The 22036-nt window shown below is 46.0% G+C and overlaps 1 protein-coding gene across 1 annotated transcript; it reads right to left on the minus strand.

Moving 5' to 3' along the window:
- Positions 1-19315: 19315 nt before the first annotated feature.
- GPRIN3 (GPRIN family member 3) lies at positions 19316-21685 on the minus strand. The gene has a single exon (XM_056855894.1). The coding sequence runs from the start codon at positions 21683-21685 to the stop codon at positions 19358-19360; it is 2328 nt and encodes a 775-aa protein (XP_056711872.1). The 3' UTR covers positions 19316-19357.
- Positions 21686-22036: the final 351 nt, after the last annotated feature.

The raw sequence follows: 22036 nt of genomic DNA on the forward strand, positions 1-22036 counted from the left end.
GACCACCAAGGAAGTCTAGGGTTGTTATGTAGAGGCAGGCAATGGCAAGCCACCTCTGTTCATCTCTTGCCCACTTTACACCACCATTCAAAGTGGTGGGCCTGCATTCTTTCCTATCAGAATCTAAATCACCGGGGGTCCCACAAACTAATGATGCAGGTTATAATGCCTAATCATCATATCCTAGTCAGTGACCAGAAGATGGCCAAGATGCCTTCCCTCTCATCATCTGCCTATGGTCACAGAATCAGTATTGCTGACAGATGGCTATCTAACCTCCTCTTAAAAACCTCCAGGGAAGGAGAGCTCACCACCTCCTGAGGAAGCCTGTTCCACTGAGGAACCGCTCTGTTAGAAAATTCTTCCTAATGTCTAGACGGAAACTTTTTTGATTTAATTTCAACCTGTTGGTTCTGGTCCGTCTTCTGGGGCAACATAAAACAACCCGGCACCCTTCTCTATATGACAGCCCTTCAAGTACTTGAAGATGGTTATCATAGTCTTCTCTTCAAGGTATGTTTAGCCTAATTCTAAGTGCCAATTAGAGTTGGGTTGTGCAGGAACTGGGAGATCCAGCAGAGAAAGCAGGTTCTCTGGCTAAGGTCAGAGCTGAAGTCAGCTTTTAAGTGTTGGAATCGGCCCACCCGCCTGCCTAACTCACCAGATTCCCTTTATAAGACGGCAGGAAGTTTGAAGACCTGAAACTTGCATTCTGGCATTACTAGATAACCTTCAGGTCTTCTCAGCCAGGGGCTTACAAAAAATTAGTTTCCTTGGATGGCCAGTGGTTTCTTGGATAGAAATAGAGTCAAGCTTCCAAGTCCCGAGGTCTGAATTTCCGTCTTTACCAAGTCAGGCTTGAACCTTGTTCATGGTGGACAGCCTTTTTCAGACGGAACCCGAGGAAAGCCTGAGAGATTATGGGTATGATGTGGCTGTCTTATATTGCCATGACTGCTAAGGTTTCACTAGCTTGAGAGTCTTCTGTTTCAAAAGTGCACACCTCCATTTTTGAAGAGAGCCTAAGAAACAAAACCAGTTTTCACCGATAACGAATATATGTGTCATCTTTGTCTTTCTCTAATCTGGTTTGTCCCACACAGTGAGCAGCCTGTCAGCCATAGGAACCAAGTGTATGTGGATTCTGTCTTTCCCTCCTGAAACTCTTCATCCACTTTGGCTAGAGAGGGTATGATCTGATGCTACCTGGAATAGCTGCAGCCCCACATAGTGAGGGAGACCTGCCTGGAAAATAGCTGCATACCTGAACCAGATCTTCCCACAGATTGTCTCCCCTTTAGGGTATCCTGAGCACTGACAACCTAGGGTTGCCAACACTAGGTTGGGAAATTCCTGGAATTTGGGGGGTGGAGCCTGGGGAAGGCAGGATTTGGGAAGGGGGGAAGCTTGACTCCTCTATTTCCACCCTAGAAACCACTGGCTACCCAAGGAATCTAATTTTCTCGTAAGCCCCTGGCTGAGAAGAGAGAGGGCACACCTGAAGGTTATCCAGAACACACGTTGCAGGTCTTCAAACTTCCTGCCTTCTTATAAAGGAGATCTGGTCAGTTATGCAACCTAGAGTTGTCAGCAGTAGGTTGGAAAATCCCTGGAATTTAGGGGATGGGACCAGGGGAAGGCAGGATTTGGGAAGGGAGTCCACCCTCCAAAACAGCCATTTTCTCCCGGGGAACTGATCTCTATGGTCTGGAGGTCAGATGTAGTTCTGAGACATCTCCAGGCCCCACCTGGAGGCTGGCAACCCTAATTGTGGTGGCAGCTGTTGAGAAACAGTTGTGGATAACAGAGGAAATTGCCGAACAGGCTTGAACTGAAAGTTTTGTGTCCTTGAATTCATGGAAATTTAAAGAGAGAAGGCTTTTTACAAGAGGCTTCTGAGTTAGGCTGGCTTGATTATGAACCGTTTCTTCTTTCAAGTGACAGGATATCACTCTTGGCCACAGCATGATCACGCGTGGTACCACACTCATGCTGACGTATTTACAAAACCAGTTGAACATCTCAGGTTCGTCTAAACAAGCTACTGTACCTTGCACAGACCACAAAAGAGGAAAAGGAAGGGGGATTCTATAAAGTTCTGCCTACTTGCTGAGGAAACTATTCATAATCCAGAAATATGTCCGAATCTATAAACAGTCTCTTGTATTTTGACACGTGGTTAACAAACTTAAAGTGAGACCCAGTAGCTGACAAAATATGTTGAGAATAGGGGAGGGGAAGCTCTGTAATAAACCATTCTTTTGATCATTAATTAGAAAAGAACATTAAGTGGGGAGATGGAACGAAGGCAGAATCTCAGCGTGAATGACCCACATCTGCTCCCTGAACTAGCGGCCACAGCAGGCCAGAAAGAATTAGATTTTTCTTTCCTGGTAATTTCAGCAGGAAGATGGCACCACACAGGCAAATTCCTTCACAGTCTAGTTGGCACCAAGCTAATTCCCCGAATCCATTTACATTAATGCCTGCGTGCATTCAGGATCTCCTTTGGGGCTTCATTGTGGAGCCAGATCGAGCAGAGAGTTCCTTGCATTCAGACCCAGTCCTGTCGTGGCTCATATGCACAAGAGAAGCCAGGAGCCAAAGTAAATGTTACAGTGAGAGATTTGTGAAAGAAGTCCCCCCAGTTTTTTTAAGGCTTAAAGGCAGCCACAGGGGAAGGAGGCTGATTCCGATTAGGGTTCTGTCATTGGCGTTTGTTTGGGAGAGATTAATCCCTTCTTCGCTCAACACTGTTTCCCCAATGCAAACTGCCTCTTCTCCTGAATTGGTTGCTGGGTGGCTCAACAGTGCCTGGATGTTTCCAGAGTGGTGTAGTGGTTAAGAGCGGTGGTTTGGAGCAGCGGACTCTGATCTGGAGAACTGGGTTTGATTCCCCACTCCTCCACATGAGCGGCGGACGCTAATCTGGTGAACCGGGTTGGTTTCCCCACTCCTACACACGAAGCCAGCTGGGTGACCTTGGGCTAGTCACAGCTCTCTTAGAGCTCTTTCAGCCCCACCTGCCTCACAAGGTGTCTGTTGTGGGGAAGGGAAGGCGATTGTAAGCCAGTTTGATTCTTCCTTAAGTGGTAGGGAAAGTCAGCATATAAAAACCAACTCTTCTTCCTTCACAGGGCAAATAGCAACTCTGGGAAGAAGGAGCATTTTGTATTGGGAAACTGGGGCAGGGAAATGCTTTAGCCAGTGCCAGATCCAGGTTTGGGGAGGCCCTGGGCAGAGAGTGCCCAGGGCCCCCCTTCTGCCCACCCCAAGGTCCCCTTCTCACAAACCCTCCCACCACCTGCGATCACAGCCACCTGCACCGCGTCCATGCCTTTCCCCAACAGAACTGGCTGTTGTGTGCAGCTGCTGCGTCCATCAAAGACAGCTGCCTCTGCACGACATCGGCATGCACTTCCCCATCAATGCTGGAAACCTGGGTGGCAGTGTGTGTCTGTGCCGTCAAGTCACAGCTGACCTATGGGTTTTAAAGGCAAGAGACACTCAGAGGTGGTTTTGGCATTGCCTGCCTCTGTGTGGGCTGAGAGTTCTGAGAGAACTGTGACTGGCCCAAGGTCACCCAGCTGGAGTGGGGAGTCGAACCCGGTTCATCCAGATTAAGAGTCCGCCGCTCTTAACCACGACACCACGCTGGCTCCACACTGGGTGGCAGAGTACTTGCAAGAAAATAGGCAAGGAAAGCCACATGGGCATGTGGCAGGCCCTGGCAGCTGCCTCACCTCCTGGTAAGCTGGCACCAGCCTTGGTTTTACCACCACCCCGGCCTTATCAGGGACCCTTGCAGCTGCATTTAAGCTTTCAAAACACACACAGGGCATCAGAGAGAGGAACTCCTCTTCCACAGACACATGCTTGTCGAAAAGTAATAAAGGCACAAGTATGGAAATAGTCAAAAGGTAGCTAGAGGCAGGGCTGTCTTAGTACATGGGCATGCTGGGCAATTGCCCAGGGGCCCCGCGAGCATAGGGCCCCCATGCTAATCTAAGCATGTTGTGACTTGCTGTCACTGAATAAATAAATACTATACTAAACTAAAAATATTTGTTATCGGAAAATGCATATTTAGCATGTGTTTTGCTAGAGATAATGAGCAATATTAATGTTAATTTGGGTTTGGATTAAGAATAAGTACTGAAGTATAATGTAAGGAAGGACTTGTTCATGATGGAAGCAGAATGTTTAAATATTCTTGTGAGTGGTTGTGTAGGGTAGAGGCCCCCAGCGCACTGCTTCGCCCGGGGGCCCGTAATGGTGTTAAGACGGCCCTGGCTAGAGGCGTTTCCTTTTTGGCACAGAAGGATGTTACAGTGGAGGTGATTTAGAACCAAAAGGTATCTTGGCATTTTACTGGCAGATAGTGCAGATAAGTCATAGAGGAAGAACTAAACAGGTGAGTTCTAATAAAGGAAGTGACAGACATGGCTCAAGGGAACCGAAACAAAAGGGGATTGTGCACATGCCCGCAAGAGAAGCCATCTGAATCCATCTATAGCTTTCCATTCAAACTTGGGGAGAGACAGGAAGGCTACATACTAGTGAAAAAGGCTGAACAATATACCGAGCAGCTAAGAACACCTTGTTGTTGCCCATCTATTGAAGCTAGTTGGGAAAATAACCTAAACCTAATTTATCCTTGTGTGAATGCATTTTTGCACCACTGGTCATTCTTTTTGTGCACCATCAGTGATGGGTTAAAGTGGAAAAAAGTACTTAAGATAGCATTGCTAGCTCCGTGTTTGGAAATATCTGGAGATTTTGGGGGTAGGGCCTGAGGTGGGTGGGGTTTGGGGAGGGACTTCAATGGGATATAAAGCCATAGAGTCCACCTTCCAAAGGACAGGGAGTCGCTTTACTCCCTCTCTCATAATACTAGAACACGGGGTCATCTGCTGAAGCTGGAGGGTGAGAGATTCAAAACAGAGAAAAGAAAGCATTTCTTCACACAATGCATAGTTAAACTGTGGAACTCCCTGCCCCAGGATGTGGTGATGGCTGCCAACTTGGAAGGCTTTAAGAGGGGAGTGGACATGTTCATGGAGGAGAGGGCTATCTATGGCTACTAGTCAAAATGAATACTAGTCATGATGCATACCTATTCTCTACAGTATCAGAGGAGCATGCCCTCTATATTAGGTGCTGTGAAACACAGGCAGGATAATGCTGCTGCAGTTGTCTTGCTCGTGGGCTTCATAGAGACACCTGGATGGCCACTGTGTGAACAGACTGCTGGACTTGATGGGCCTTGGTCTGATCCAGCATGGCTTTTCTTATGTTCTTAAAGCAGCCATTTTCCTCAGGTGAACTGATCACTGTCATCTGGAGATCAGATTTAATAGCAGCCACAACCTGGAGGATGGAAACTCTCTTCAGATGACATTTCTGTGGAGGAGGAGGAAGAAGAGTTGGTTTTCGACTTACTCTACCACTTAAGGAAGAATCAAGCACCTTCCCCACCCCACAACAGACATCTTGTGAGGTAGGTGGGGCTGAGAAAGCTGAGAGAGCTGTGACTAGCCCAAGGTCAACCAGCTGGTTTCATGTGTAGGAGTGGGGAAACAAATCCAGTTCACCAGATTAGCCTCCACTGCTCATGTGGAGGAGCGGGGAAACAAACCCCAGTTCTCCAGATCAGATTACACCGCTCCAAACCACCGCTCTTAACCATGACACCACGCTGGCTGGAAGGGGGGTAATGGGCCACAGTAGGGTCTAGTGGATACTCTGCATGCTTCCCAGACAAGGAACAGTTGTGATCTTACAGCCTGCTGGGAAAGTGCCCTTTTCATTGGTCCAGTGTGGTCTTCACTCCTGTCCCCATTTGGGTGCCAGGTGCAGAATGTCAAGGGAAAGCAAAAGAGGGATATTTGTAGCCAAAAATGGGAGGCCATTGTCATGGCAGCAGATGGTTAAAGAGCCCAGGAGGCCTATTTCCTTTGTTGAAACAGTCCCTCGGCCCTACGTGTGTCAGCTAACCACATGGAAAACAATGGTTCCAGGAAGGAACCAATCTTTTGCAGAGTGGAATCTGGGCTTCTTTATGAAAGAAGCAAGTCCTGCAATTGTCAACAGCAATGACAAGAGAGTCAACAGCAAAGCCAACAGGATGTGTGAAAGAATTTTAGATCTGACGTGCCACATGGTTGATATTACTTGTTTTTTGTGTGGGAAAACCCAAGCATCTGTGTTTGCTGTGCTAGTTTTCTATTTTCATGGGCCAGCTAGAATTTCCACCTGGAATTTCTACAGGTGCGAGAAAGGAGGTAATTTTCATCTCCGATCCCAAGCTGACGCATAGAACACACGAAGCTGCCTTATACTGAACCAGACCATTGGTCCATCAAAGTCAGTATTGTCAGAATGGCAGCCGCTCTCCAAGGTCTCAGACTGAGGTCCTTCACATCACTTATTACCTGACCCATTTTAACTGGAGAGGCCGGGGACTGAACCTGAGGCCTTCTGCGTGCAAAGCAGATGCTCTACCACTGATGCCACAGCCTCTTCCCACCAACAAAAACCAGCATTTGGGGCTGCCACAGGTGGATGGAATCAGCAAAAATCTCTCCCCCTTCTCCTGTGTGTCAAAATTCTAGGCTAGATCCAAGTTATGAAGCTTTTAACATAGCAGAATGTCCCAAAATATAACTCTGCAACTACAGACTGTAATGACAAAGTATATTCTGTGACCTCCTTCATTCATACTTTTGAAGTTCAGGCTTTTAAGAAAGCAAAGAAATGCTCTCTAGTTCCACCCATGCTAGTTAACTGGCCCTCTAAATACAAGTCACTCTGCTCTCATGCGCATTCCAGTGGCTTTCTTTAAAAACCCAGCTCACAAACCCAAACCAAGCTCATAAAAACCAGTGTTGATTTTTTTTATTATATTTATTACTGTGGAAATCAGGAGATGTAAAACAGGAAAACATGGAATTTCCTAAAGGCATTGGAACGGCTCGATAACGCAACTTCTGTATATCATTATAGGACTGTTCATACATGCATGTTTCTAAAAGGTAATATCCAAAATAAATGCTACGGTACAGCTTTGAAAGCTAAAACTAGCTCTATTTTGTACAGAACTTCACAGTCAGTGATTTTTATTTTGACCTATAAAAAGAATACAGCCACAAGAATGTAAGGCAGCTTTAAAAGCCTGTCAATCTTTTGATCATCTGTAGACAGATTTAAGGCCATTTTAACGTGATCGGTGGTCAGGAGTATTTAAGGTCGGGTCCCTGTGCAGTTCGGGATTGGGTTTGCATGCCTTTCTTTTCCTTTTTGTGTGTGTCATACTGCTAAGGCTCTGCTTGGGGTGAGGGAATACAGATAATACCCTGAAGCCGTTATCATCCAGTGAACTTTCAGAGACAAATTCTAATACAAACTTTCATTTCCCTAGATGCTCTTATGGCCTTTTCACACACACTATACTGTATACCGACTCTGCTAAATTCTGCTCAATAAGAAGCCACAGCCAAACTTGGTTTTCCTCATTTTTCTTTTTTTACGAGCACAAGCTTGGCCCCCCCCCCACTTCTTGTCCAAATGCTTTTGTTTTCTTTTGCGCTGTAAAGTCGCAGCTGACTTATGGCAACCCCATCGGGTTTTCAAGGCAAGGGATAAATAGAGGTGGTTTGCCATTGCTTGCCTCTGCGTAGCGACCCTGGACTTCCTTGGTGGCCTCCCAAGTACTAACCAAGGCTGACCCTGCTTAGTTTCTAAGACCTGATGAGACTGGGCTAGCAGCATGCTACTACTCAAATGGAGAAATTTCCTACTTGTCAGAGTGAAGTGCTGCCTGCAAACATTTCAACAGTGGGGCAGTAGCTCCAAGGTAGAGTGGTGGAAAGCAACCTCCATGTTTATATTTTTTTATTTCTAGCCTCCCCTCAATCCCCAACCAAGGCCAGGCTGTGTTGTGGCCATAGCTTGCGGTCTTAAGGGACACGAGTAAGCGCCAATTCACACATGGTTTAGGAAATACTTTTAGAAGAACAGATAATGAAATGAAAGGCATCAAAGGGGTTAATCTTCCTCTATATGGAGTCAATGAATGCCAGACTCTACACTCAGCAAAAATAGGTGGCAGAAAATATTGGGAAGGGTATCCTAAGGAGAAGGGTAGCTAGAGGAGGCTAATCATTGCATCTCGGCCGAATTTGCTTACTTGAATGATACTGTTCATATGGCCAATTCGGCTCTGAACAATGTCACACTAAGATCAAAATTAAAAGCATCTCAGCCCAACCTAGCTCCAAGACCCAGGGAGATGAACTGCAACAATATCAGCCCAAGAGTCCTGGAGTTAGTACATGATAAGCATCCAGTTAGGTCACATTGAAGAGAGAGATTCCCTCAAGTTCACTCCACTAAACTTCTTTTCATTTAAGATTTTCATTGAGTGTTCATTTGGCTATTTAAATCATTTAGGTCTCATTTACTTGGGTTGTTCTATAGGAATCTTTCGTGAGGGCCATACAGATCACCTTTAATCGTCCACAATAGTGTACGGAAGACTATCTGAATTCCCGTTTTTTTGTCCCTTCAGGAGAATCAGCTGGCTTTCTTGCACTGCAGATCCACATGATAAGCTGCTGCAGTATCATTGTTAAAAAGGCCTTTTATCCAGGTCAATGATCAGTTCAGGCAATTAAAGCGACTTGCATTCTGCCCTAATAGAGCAAAGTTTTTTTGTTTTTGTTTTTAAAAAAGGATAATACTTTTCTAACAGGAGATGTGCTGGTGCTGTGGACCTTTGGGGTAGGTGGGGGAACCAAGGGCACTCTATTGCTTAGCTACACGCGCATTTTTGGCAGGCATGTCTTGTGAGCCCATGTATTGTATTCACTATCAGTCCAAAAGTTTTGACTTTTTCTAAAGGGCTGCACAGTAGCTGTCCTTTCCTGCCTGCTCTCGCCACTCAGCAACCTGGAAACCTTCTCTTTTTCAATTGTTCTGAGTTTTTTTTTTTTACAAAAATATAGCTGTATGTATTGGAAACACTAGAATTAGAGGCTTTAGTCAGCTGTGTCAAGGGGTGGGGTCCCATTCCACAGCTAAAAGCAGCTGCAGGACGTTAAGACGGATCTCAGTTTCCTTACGAAGCAGAAAACTTCCATTGTGGTTTTTTTTTTTTAAACTGCATTTATCTCCATGATTAGCTTCATCCATGATTGGAAGGCCAGCAAGGAGGTCAGTTGTTAAATGAAAAAGAAATGTGGTATATCAGTTTCCTCTCTTGTGAACTTCAAGTCCATTAAAATATGTTTTTCCGTTGCTGTTTATGTCCTCTGTTCTTCTGCCACCTCGCAAAACTGTCCACAGACTCTGCTTTTAAGACTGTCGCACAAGAAAAGTATCCAAGGGGAGAAGTTCTTTGTGACGCAAAGGGTGGAAGGAAATGGACAGAAGTTTCCCTTAATGGACATCACTTGACACTCTGCAACAGCAACCGATAACAATTTTGGATGGAAACAATGTTATCTGAAGGCACAATAAACACCAGAAAAACTTTTAGATCATCTGAACATAGGACAGCTGCCAACACTGCAGCAAACACTGAGAGGAGAAATACATCAGTGCCAACACAGACGAAGCTGTAAGAGAAGCCAAACATCAACAACTCTTACCTAACTATACTGTCAACAGTTACTACTATTCAAATAATCCACACAGGAGGTTCACATTTTTGGACAGAGGAGGAGGGAATCAAGATTACAGCATCCCATCATTATTAGGCATCTAAATGACAAATTATCAAACATGGCAGATCGTGTATCAACAGGAAGGCTGGGAGTGAATTAAAAGAAAGCTGCAACGTGAAAGAAGAGTGGAATTGAAATGTCACGACGGCATGCCAAAATGGGTGCAAATTCTAGGGGCAGATGACTAGATTGGCCAGTCCAGGTTAGAGAACAGATCTAGACTCTGTGACCCGGCTGTGCTTACTGTTGGCTGAAACACATTATGGATGTGCCACTCTGTTCTTCGAGGAACAAGGAGACTGCAAGAAACACAAGGCCGGTGCAAGTCATGCATTTTCTGCTAGTTTCCTTTCCCTCTGGCTATGAAGAGCAGTCAAGAGTAAATGGGTAATTGGTGAATTTATAGGCTATAATCTCAGAGCCTAATTCGACCCACAGATGGCTAGTTGCCTAGCACTGCCTTATCCTTCTATATATTTAAATACTGCTGGGTTTTAACATCCCTTTATGGCCTGCGTGCATCCTAAAATAAATGTTTACTATGATGCGCTCTGTCCTGACTACTTCTCATTTAACTCCATGCCCAGACAACGTGGGCAGCCAGTGTTGGGGACAACAGCTGCAATACACCTTCTTTTGTCTGGCAGAGACCTCTTTCAGGTACATCTCACAAATGCCATTTTGACCAGCACCGACGCAACTACCAGTGGGGTAACAGGGACTGGACATGTGTTGGTGTTGCCAGACAGGTACATATACCAGGGTGCCAGTAAAATCAGGATACCAGATTAATTAACAAAATAGTGCTTTTTGATCACACAAAGCAAACCTTTAGCACTGTGAACCCATGAAGCTGCCTTATACTGAATCAGACCCTTTGGTCTATCAAAGTCAGTATTGTCTGCTCAGACTGGCAAACAGCTCTCCAGGGTCACAGGTGGAGGTCTTTCACATCACCTACTGCCAGATCATTTTAGCTGGAAATGCAGGGGATTGAACCTGGGACCTTGTGCATGCCAAGCAACTGTTCTACCAGCTGCGGCCCCTCCCCATATGGTGGATTTTGCTCCCACTAAAAACAAAATAAGGAATGGTCCTCGGGTGGGGTGTTGGGGACATTTGCCGCAAAAGTGCATTGTATGGAGTAAATAAAGACTGGACAGAGATGACGCAATAGAAATTATGAGAAATATTTAATGAATTTAAATCTCTAATAGATTTAACACTCTTGAACAACCTAGGATCAAAAATCCCTAATTTATTATTTAGCCCTTATGTGATTCTAAAAAATGACTTTTCCCCTAAAAACTGACCGGAAAGGATGATGGATGCTTTAAGAAAAAAGATAGGAAATGGTCTGTGTTGCACAAGAAAAATACATACATTAGAAACGATCGCAAAAATATAAACTCTCAGCATGTTCCTGTTTACCACTGGCCCAGCGCAATAAATATGCCAAAGACAGTAACCAAGTCCTCACTTTCTATGTCAGTCTTTCAAATTTACAGAACAACATATTTATCGTGTTAACAGTAAAACGATACAATTAGTAACATGTAGGATAGATTTTGGCAAACATCAGAAATGAGACTTCTCCATCATTTAGATCAGTGATTCCCAAACTTTTCGGGCCACCGCCCCCTTGGTTCCACAAACTCAACCCCAGCGCCCCCTCCCCTATCCTATAAAAAGCATTATTCAAAATAGGGGTCTGCACGACGCACTAAAGAAGATAATGACAACATTTCAAAACAGTGACAATTAACTGCACATCTATTCAAAATCAAATTAAAACTTTTTAGTTGAAATTTATTCAACAAGGCTGATGAACTTGATCCAGTGGTACCAGCTCTCCAAAGTCTGGAAAAAAATTCTGATAGTTTCCCCCAAATTTGCCAGCAAGGTGCCATAGCTTGATCTACTGTAAATTAGTGAACAACACAGTTGAAGTGGCCCACCTCTAGCACCCCCCTGCTGCCCTCTTGAGTCTTAGGGAAACCTACCGCCCCCCAGGGGGTGGTACTTCCCACTTTGGGAACCACTGATCTAGATATTGTAGGGTAAAGTAACCATGTTTGATGTAAAGCATCTTTCATCAAACATCTGTGGAAACAGAAAGGAGCACGTATGATCTGTACTGTTCAAACCTGAACCCCATCTATATTCGTAGATTTCACTGGAAAACCCCAATAACTTTGGGTGTCCATGTGCATAGAAGTCACAAGCATGCCCCCAGCAACAATGCAGTCACAGCACATATTTTGGCAGTGTGGCTTCCTCCTAGTAAGACCTCCCCTCCCATATTTATTGATTCTAGCTCAACATGAGCATGAGTTGTTGTCCAGCTTCTTCGGATACTATGATAGGGTTAGCATCTCTCTCATCACTAGAAGTGACCACCATTTTTTAATGGAGCTTTGACTCTCGAAAACTTATACCCCAAGTATCTCGTTGGCCTCTAAGGTGCTAACTGCTCTCGGATCTAGCTGTTCTACTGCAGACCAACATGTCTACCTTCTGAAACCACCTTTTTTTTACTGGCCCTGTTTCCACCAACCCATCAAAATTAAAGTGAAGTGTACTGCACCACACATATCTCCATACAAGGAGATACACTCCACTAGCAGAAACTCTTGAGCACCCAGGAAAAGAAGGTGAGACTCTATTCTTAGAACCCCAGTCCTAAGCACATGCCCTTGGATGTCGATCCCATTGATTCTTACTTCCCAGTTAAGCACTCCTCAAATTTTGTGTGTGCTAAGTGCCGTCAAGTCGCTTCCGACTCATGGCGACCCTATGAATTAAAGTCCTCCAAAATGTCCTATCTTTGACAGCCTTGCTCAGATCTTGCAAACTGAGGGCTGTGTCTTCCTTTATTGAGTCCATCCATCTCTTGTTGGGTCTTCCTCTTTTCTTGCTGCCCTCAACCTTTCCTAGCACGATTGTCTTTTCCAGTGACTCTTGTCTTCTCATAATGTGAACAAAATACAATAGCTTCAGCTTAGTCATTTTCGCTCCTCAAATTACAGCCTTTTAATAACACAATGCTAAGCACACTGACTGGGCAGCGCATCTCACTTCCAGGCAGGTCTGCTTTCCACTTCAGCTTTAGAGGCTAATCCTAAACACTTGCATTGCAAGCTACCTTGAGGACTGGATATGGACTGAACCATGGGTTAGATTTTTTTAAATACAAATTTATTTGGAAGCCAGCCTGATTGGTGTACTTAAAACAAAAAACCAAACGCCTATGCTATATGGATATACAAACACACTAAAATGGTTTGGACTGTGGTTTTAGGATGCACACCATTCCCGCACAGGCATAGCTGGATGACATGTGCAGGAATCAACCCTGGCTTCCACAGAGCCTTTCCCCCCTACCAGCCAGCATGGTGTAGTGGTTAAGAGCAGTGCTTTGGAGGAGGTGGACTCTGATCTGGATGACCAGGTTGGTTTCCCCACTCCTCCACATGAGCGGCAGATGCTAATCTGGTGAACTAGGTTGGTTTCCCCATTCCTCCACATGAAGCCAGCTGGGTGACCTTGGGCTAGTCACAGCTCCCTTAGAGCTCTCAGCCCCACCTACCTCACAGGGTGTCTGTTGTGGGGAGGGGAAGGTGATTGTAAGCCGGTTTGATTCTTCCTTAAGCAGTAGAGAGAGTCAGCATATACAAACTAACTCTTCTTCTTCTTTTTCTACCTGTACCCATCCATTGGGGGTGTGGCATATCCATCCTTTACTTGGAATATGTGTAACTTAATCTTGGAAAAAGAAGGAGAGCTGGCTATGGTTGCATAAGCTTCTCTTCCTTGATGCATCCTGAAAGGACTTGGTGCTAATTGCTCTATTTATGGTTAGCTGTTCCTCTTGGGAATGAATCATGCCCTGAATCTTCTTTTCCTGAGGTTAAACATCTATCCAGTCCATTTAGCTACTCCCTCCTCTCCCCTCCAGCAGCCCTGTTTGCAGACACCTAGCACCAGGCACGTAAAATCCTCAGGAAGAACAAAGTCCAGCGTAAGTCATATAAACCTTTTTACCCAATAAACTGATAACATCTGTTCAAAATACAACAGAGACAGCTCAGTTTTGGGAAGGATTTAGCACAACCTTTTTTTTAAGGGGTTGTTTCAAGAGCAAGCATTTCAAGGATCAGTTGCAGGCAGGGCTGGGACTCCTTCTGAGAGGTGACCTCTTACCTGCCCACCAAAAGGCAAACCACAGAGCAAAATCTGATAAGATGTACATCGGAGAGCATTCCAGAAGGGTTGCTAATGGCCGGAGCCAATGCAGAAATCCAGATCTTTTAAGCATTAAAACAGCGTAGAGAGGAAAACTCGGCTCACATCCGCAGACAACAAATGGGATGATTTAATACTTAAAAAACAACACAGGTAACGCTGAGCTTTTGTAAGTAGTAATGGAAAAGAAAAAGAGTTGATTTTTATATGCTGACTTTCTCTGCCACTTAAGGAAGAATCAAACCGGCTTACGATCACCTTCCTTTCTCCTCAACAGACACCCTGTGAGATAGGTGGGGCAGAGAGAGTGTGACTAGCCCAAGGTCACCCAGCTGGCTTCATGTGGTGGTGTGGGGAATCAAACCGGGTTCTCCAGATCAGAGTCTACCGCTCCAAACCACCGCTCCTAACCACTACACTACTCTGGCTCTCCTTGTATTTATATAAGTTACCCTTTAATTAATTCAATTTTTTTGAACTTATTGGGAGAATTCTCAGAAAATGCTCTACATTATTCCGACAAAGCTCAGAAAACGCAAATGTTGGGGAATTTGTGCACAGCCTTTTCCCACACCCATCCTAAACAAGCTTCCTTTGTAAGCTGAGAGGGATCCTGGGAATGTGGAGAGGAAGATAAACACGGGATAAGCCTTGCAGGGAACATCCTTTGAGTCTGGATATTCCAGGGCTTGCTGAGATGTGTCATCTCCTGCTGGCATACGTGGGAGCGCCATAGCATATAGTCCCTTAAACTTCCCATGGCAATTAATTGAATTGGGAGTCATCAGGAGTTACAATTCCCGTGCATCCCAGAAAGAAATCAGGCTTTAAGGATGGGATGTCCAAAGTCCCTCCTGTCATGAACGAGCCTCCCATATGCCAGTCCCTGCCCACCACAAGGGTGAGAGTCAGGGCAGGGTAGCGGTTAGAGTGCCAACAACGTAAAGGGGAAAAACTTAACCCTAAAAACTCCAGAATTAAGTACCCTAGGGTCAAGAACCCTACATGAGGGCCAAAACTAAGTACAAATGATCTTCTGTAATTATATATAATGAATTTATTACAGACAAAAATCCACACCTTGTATACAGCCAGACAGACTAAAACGAAGACCAAATGTGAAGGCGGCCACATGGACGAAACGTTTGGTCTTAGTTTTGATCTAATTGTCTGGCTGTAATTTTGTGTCTAATTGTGTTTTATGTTCATATTTATAATAGAAATATAGAGGCTATGGTAGGGCTGTTGATTTTTGTCTGTAATAAATTCATTAGATCCTTTGTACTTAGTTTTGGCCCTCAGGTAGGTTAGTTCTTGACCTTAGGGTACCTAATTCTGTAGCGGTTAGAGAGTCAGACTAAGATCCGGGAGGCCCAGGTATGAATCCCCGCTCTGCCATGGAAGCTTGCTGGGTGACCTTGGGCCAGCCACACACCCCCAGCCTAACCTACCTCACAGAGATGTAAGGAGAAAGCGGAGGACAGGAGAACAATACAATCCATTTTGTGTTCCCAATGGGAAGAAAAGTGGGTGGGGGGGAATGAAACAAAATTGCTTGGAAAGGGAGGATTAACTGATGGGAAAAATCCATGAACCATGTCAAAACTTTACGGGGGGGGGGTTGCTTATCTATGTGTGTGGGTGGGGGTGGGATTTCCAAACAGTCCCAGTTTCACCACATCACTAGTTGCATGCATGCTTTATCTCCTGCTGATATTTACAGCCTGCTTAACTTTGACTTGGGCTTTAAGGTCTTCATTTGAGTCCACCAGCACCTTAAAGGCTATATATATATTTTTTTTTTCAGGGCATAAGCTTCCATGAATCAAAGCTCACTTTGTTAACTAGCCAGCGCGGTGGTAGTGGTTAAAAGCGGTGGTTTGGAGCGGTGGACTCTGATCTGGAGAACCGGGTTTGACTCCCCACTCCTCCACATGAGCGGCGGAGCCTAATCTGGTGAACTGGATTTGTTTCCCCACTCCTACACATGAAACCAGCTGGGTGACCTTGGGGTAGTCACTCTCTCTCTCAGCCCCACCTACCTCCCAGGGTGTCTGTTGGGGAAGGGAAGGGAAGGTGATTGTAAGCCGGTTTAATTCTTCCTTAAGTGGTAGAGAAAGTTGGTGTATAAAAACCAACTCTTCTTCTTTTTAACTCATAAAAGCTTATATTCTGGAAAATTGTGTTAAGTCTTTAAGGAGCGACTAGACTCACATTTTATTCTGCTACTACAGACTAAAATGGCTACCCACCCAAAGGTCTTCATCGTCACTGACAATATCCAAGCAAGCCCTGGGTAGGTCAGTGGTCAGAATACTAAGTATTGGGCAACAGGACAAACCGTCAGTGACATCCTGTCTACTAACATCTGGTTTATGCCATCTTATTTATTAAATATTTATATCCCGCCATTCCCCATAGCTGAGTCCCACCAGTGTTTCTGGTATTCAACTAATTAAAATCTGAATAGTTTGGCTTAAACAATTTGTTGACATCCTCCTTGGGAAACTTTAAAAATCTTACAATGCGGTCCTAAACCAGAGTTACACCCTTCTAAGCCCATAGGTATAATTCTTCTTAGGACTTCACTGTAGTCTACTGCGCTTATTATCTGTACTTCATCATTTTACTGACAAGTTTTTCAAGTTATTCTCCTTTCACCAAGGAAATTGCAGGGTTTTTTTTTTTTTTTGCTGAGCAAGCAAAACCAATGATTCAAGACATGCCAGTTAAAACCTGCCTTGTTAACAAATTCATCAAAATGAGCAGGGAACAGAAGGCACTGGGAGGTATGGAAAATTGGAACTGGTGAACAGTGGGATGATCATCTCTAGAGCACATTAGTGGTAGAGTGGAAACATCTATAACTCTAAAGTGAAGGCGAATCTTGTATTGTGAGGCCTCAACACACATTTACAAGCAGAAGCAGAAGAGTTGGTTTTTATATGCTGACTTCCTCTACTACTTAAGGAAAAATCAGACCGGCTTACAATCACCTTCCCCTCCCCAAAACACACACCTTGTGAGGTAGGTGGGACTGAGAGAGTTCGGCGAAAACTGTGACTAGGCCAAGGTCACCCAGCTGGCTTCATGTGTAGGAGTAGGGAAACCAACCAGTTCGCCAGATTAGCATCCATTGCTCATGTGGAGGAGTGGGGAATCAAGCCCAGTTCTCCAGATTAAAGTCCACCACTCCAAACCACTGCTTTTAACAACTACACCACGCTGGCAGATTTTGGCTAAATATTGGGAGAAACTTCCTAACAGTAAGAGCTGTTTGGTGGTGAACACATGAAATTGCCTTATACTGCCTTATACCCATGGTCCACTGAGGTCAGTATTGGCTACTCAGACCGGCAGTGGCTCTCCTGGGTCTCAGGTGGAGGTCTTTTACATCACCCACCACCCGATTGTTTTAGTTGAAGATGTTGGGGATTGAGCGTGAGACCTTCTGCATGCCAAGCAGATGCTCTACCACTGAGCCACAACCCCTCCACAAAGCTGTTCAGTGGTAGAACAGACTGCCTTGGGAGGTGGTGGACTCTCTTTCACTAGAAGTCTATAAGCAGAGGCCAGAGGGCCATCTGTTTGAGATTCTGTAGTGGCAAGTTACTGCTTTGAGCAAGGGGTGGAGCTAGATGACCCCAAGTTCCCTTCCAGTACTAGGAACAGAAATAGTCCTTTCAGCTCACATTCCTCTGGGAGGATCTGTGGGAAAACAAAGAGCTTGAGGAAGATAAGACTGACCATCATTGGAAGGGGTGTAGCACAGCTTCTGATATATCAATGATTGGGAGATGAAAGGTGAGACGCAGCTTGCCTCTCCATCCAGAGATGACTCACAGAAGAGACCTGGCCACTGTTCTGGTTCCTCCACAGCCTCTCTTTAAGGCAGCCCACCTCACCCATTTAGAAACATTGCTCTAGAATGTAAACTTCACTCTCACAAGGTTAGAAAACTGTTTGTTCTGTGTCCAAATTAACTGACATATTCACGAAGCACAGCACAATGATATGAATCCAATTTCTGCCAACGACTCCCCCCCCAAAAAAAATCCAAGTTTGGCAGCCACGCAAAGCTATTTCACACTTTGGGCTTGGTCACTGCAGGCAAGATCCAGCCAGCTTTGCCACTCAGTCTCAGCCAATTCTCCTCCTCATGACTGCTCCCATCCATCACGGCTTTTGTCCATGTAAGTCCCATGATCCCCTGCAAGGCCTTTTTAGTGGTCAAAGGGGAATTCTTCTTCCCTTTTTCATCAGATGAAAAGCTGACTGGATTCAACCCTACCCCTCTTCTATATGTTGAGAATTTGTTTGTATTAATTAAAAAATAATAATTTAATTTAAAGACTACTCACAGCATTTCTAATCTTTCTGATTCTTTCCTGTGTTTAACAGCATCGCTTCTGGAAGAAATATCAAATAAAGAACCCCTAGTATTAACGCCAGTCACAGAAATGCAGAGCCTGCTTAGCTTCCAGGATCTGATGAAATCGGGCTATGCCATGCTGCCCTTCCCTCCCATCTCTTCGCTCTTAGGGATGCTTTAAAAAAATTCTCAATGTGTTTGGGGATTTTTAAAAAACCCAGTTTCTTGCTCTTTTGATTCTAACATTTAAAAGGTAAAGGTCCCCTGTGCAAGCACCGGATCATTCTTGACCCATGGGGTGACATCACATCCCGACGTTTACTAGTCAGACTTTGTTTAGGGGGCGGTTTGCCAGTGCCTTCCCCAGTCATCTTCCCTTTACCCCCAGCAAGCTGGGTACTCATTTGACCGACCTTGGAAGGATGGAAGGCTGAGTCAACCTTGAGCCGGATACCTGAAATCGACTTCCGTCGGGATCGAACTCAGGTCGTGAGCAGAGCTTGGACTGCAGTACTGCAGCTTACCACTCTGCGCCACGGGGCTCCTCGACTTAGGTCTACCGAATGCCTAACCTCCCTCCTTGCCCTACTTTGGGGGACGCCTGCAACCGTATCACTGTTGAATCGTCTACATCATTAAGAACATTCTGTAAAGGATTTATTAGGATGTCAACCACCACCTTCCCTCTTCCCACTTTCATCTCCAAAGCAACCAGGATCGCTGCAGTAAAATTGGCAGTTTTAATTTGTGCTTCGTTAAGTACTTGTCTCTCCATTTGGCAACAGACTGGGGCCAAGGACTGCTACATTAACACAAAAGCTGTGTGTGCCAATTGCAGAATAAGGACAGATAAGAGGACCACAGGGAATATAACGAGTACTCATTACTACCCCCACTGTCTTGCGCAACAAAGCTGAACTTGGGGGCCCATTTGCCACGGATTTCTGTGTACACGCATACAAAAAGTGGATACAAATGGATGACTGTCACCTCCCCACCCACATTCCCCAATCTTTCAGTCCAACACAGAAGAGGCAGTGGGGCGGACGCAGCAATTAGGGCGCCGGATGTTCTGCAGCATGGAGTGGAAAACGTTGTGTTGCCTTCCCTTCAGTTTTTTATTTGACGACGTATCCGAAGAAATGGATTTCCGGTTTGGGGCGCTTTGGGACTTTATCAGTTTTTCGTGTTCCCTGATCTGCCTCTGCAAGTGGTTCTGGATAGCAATCCCCAACGATTCCGGGTCGAGGGAAGCCCCGTAGACTTCCCAGGTCATGCCTTGTTCATCCCACACGACGTCCCTGATGCGTTTGGACTGCTTCAGCTGCACTTTGGCCTCGGCGGCTGGCCTGGATTCCTTCTTATTGCCACCAAGATGTAGTCTGTGTTGAGCAGATGACACCATCTTATCGAGCTTGGCTTCCTTTCTGATTTCACTGCCTTTGGCGCCCTGAGCTCCTCGAGCAGGGACGGGACTTTTACGTGACTCAGACACCGGACCAGCTGTCAGACTCTGACTGCCAGAGAGTTTCACCTCTTTGTTATGTTCTGGAAATTTAAGCTGCTCTCTCTTCCCTCCGCTAGGACTACATGCAGTCTGGGGCCCAGCAGTGGCTCCCGTTTTACTCATCTCCTGCTCGCTCGGATGAAGAGGGACAAACTTTTCCTCCCTCTTTGGTTTTACGTCCTTGTGGGAACTAGCTGGACCAGTTTCAAGACCACTAACAGTCTGGATTGGCAAATGCAGCCCTCTTTTGCTAACAACAGTGCATGCAGCCTGTTCAGACACTCGCTGGCAAGATGGAGAAGCCTGGTTGTTTTCTGAAACATGGGGCCCGGGGTCCTGATGTATGCTATCGAGTCCAGAGAGAACGGCAGAGGGAGGTAGCTTGGTTTCGACGTTCACAGGTTGTGAAGGAGCCAGGGGCTGATTGCTGCTGTTGACAGTAATCTGGTAAACAGGTCTGGTCTTCAACGAGACCGAAGCGCCGGCTGGTTGCTGAGAATCGCCCCGATTTTTAGCCGCGGCAGCCTTTTGTGCATCTACCCTGGTGACTGGTGTTTCTTGAGCGCTACCGGAGGCTAGCGAGCACGGATGCTTCCCATTGTCCGACAAAGACGAGCATATAGTGTCGTGCATCCCCACTGGGTCGCTTTGAAGCCTGCCAGCCTGACTTCCTGACGTATCTACCGCGGCCAGTGCCTGAACATGCACGTCAGGCATGATGCCCACTGGGGGAGCAAAACCGTCAACAACGTCGGATCGTTCCTTCCCACCGACTCCTGTATAAATAACGTGCAACTGCTCCTGCGTCGGTTGTGTCTCGGGATGTGCGCTCTCTCTCAAGAACGCAGCAAAGATACTCGGGCTGGTGGAAGCGGATTTGTTTTCCACGCTGGCCACAGCCTGGACCTCGGCATCTTGGCGGTCCTTGCGCACCGCCTCCCCACCCGCAGAGCCACTGTCCATTTGCACTGTCATTGTGCCCGTGTCTCTGAATTTGGAAAGCTCTGCCACCGCCTTCTTTTCAGCCTCTGTCTTGCCGGATAGCTGTGCTGCACTCTCAAGATTGGGTTTCTGTAACGTTTCTGGCACAACCTCAGCCCTGGGATGGGGACTGGCATCCTTTCCATCTATTCGCTCCGAATCCTTTCTGGCCATCAGCTCAGCCTCCAAGCAAACAGGGGACTCGGCCCCAGGACCAGAGGCAGCTCCAGACTCCTTCACCGAAAGGTGAGTCCTCTCAGGATCAGTCGTTTCACCTACAGTTTCCTTCGCTGCTGGAGACGCTTGTTGTGCTGTGGACGGAAGGCATGAAGAAATACAACCATGGTCTTTGCTGTCCTTGGCACCAACTCCAGGGGTGGAATTCACCTTGTCGGTGGCCCTACAGAATTGCCCTCTGTCGTCACTCTGAGTAACCTCACTGGCCTCCTGAGCAGGAAGCCTTTTGACCGCCTTCTGCACAGCCCCACAGCCCTCCGCTGCAGCCGGGTCTCTGGCACCATTGCTGCCGTCCTGTTCAGGCTCCAGAACAGCCTGATGGCCTTCTTTGGATGGGCTTAAAGACCCAGGAGAAAGCATGCTTGCTTGATTAGTGTCATGCCCACAGCACTGCTCATCCCTGTGCTTATCTTCTGCTGTGGCACAGCTCATCTCAAGCAAATGATCTCCAGCAGTTCGCTCCTTGGCAGCAAGAGGGAAGCCATTACTGTTCGTCTCTATGCTTGCTTGCTTGCGCTGGGTTTTAGGAGAGGGCGGCTCTCTCAGGCCATTTTTCTCCTCCGGAGCTGCAACCAACGAAAGCCTAGCAGATCTTAGAGGATCCGGTACAGTCCCCATGGAAGTGGGCCAAGTTAGGGGCTTGCAGACAGCTTCACTAGCACGAGTCCACTTTCCTGGGGAAAAGCGCTTACACAGACAGAAGCACAGCCGCAGGCAACTCTTTCTTGCAACCGATCTGAAAAAGAAGAAAAAGGACATAATTAACAACACAGTCCCATGAGAGCAATCACAATGTCTAGCATAAGCGAGATGCTCCTGACCACATTTAAGATGAGTCTGCACTGGGGATTAGAGCAGGATTTGTACTGTGATTGATTAACTGATTTATACGCCGCTCTTTCCTGGTCAAGCCAGGCTCAGAGTGACTAACAACCTTATTAAAACAATCTGAAAACAATCCAAAAGTAC

Source organism: Euleptes europaea, chromosome 9, assembly GCF_029931775.1.
Source record: "Euleptes europaea isolate rEulEur1 chromosome 9, rEulEur1.hap1, whole genome shotgun sequence".
NCBI classification, from domain to species: domain Eukaryota; kingdom Metazoa; phylum Chordata; class Lepidosauria; order Squamata; family Sphaerodactylidae; genus Euleptes; species Euleptes europaea.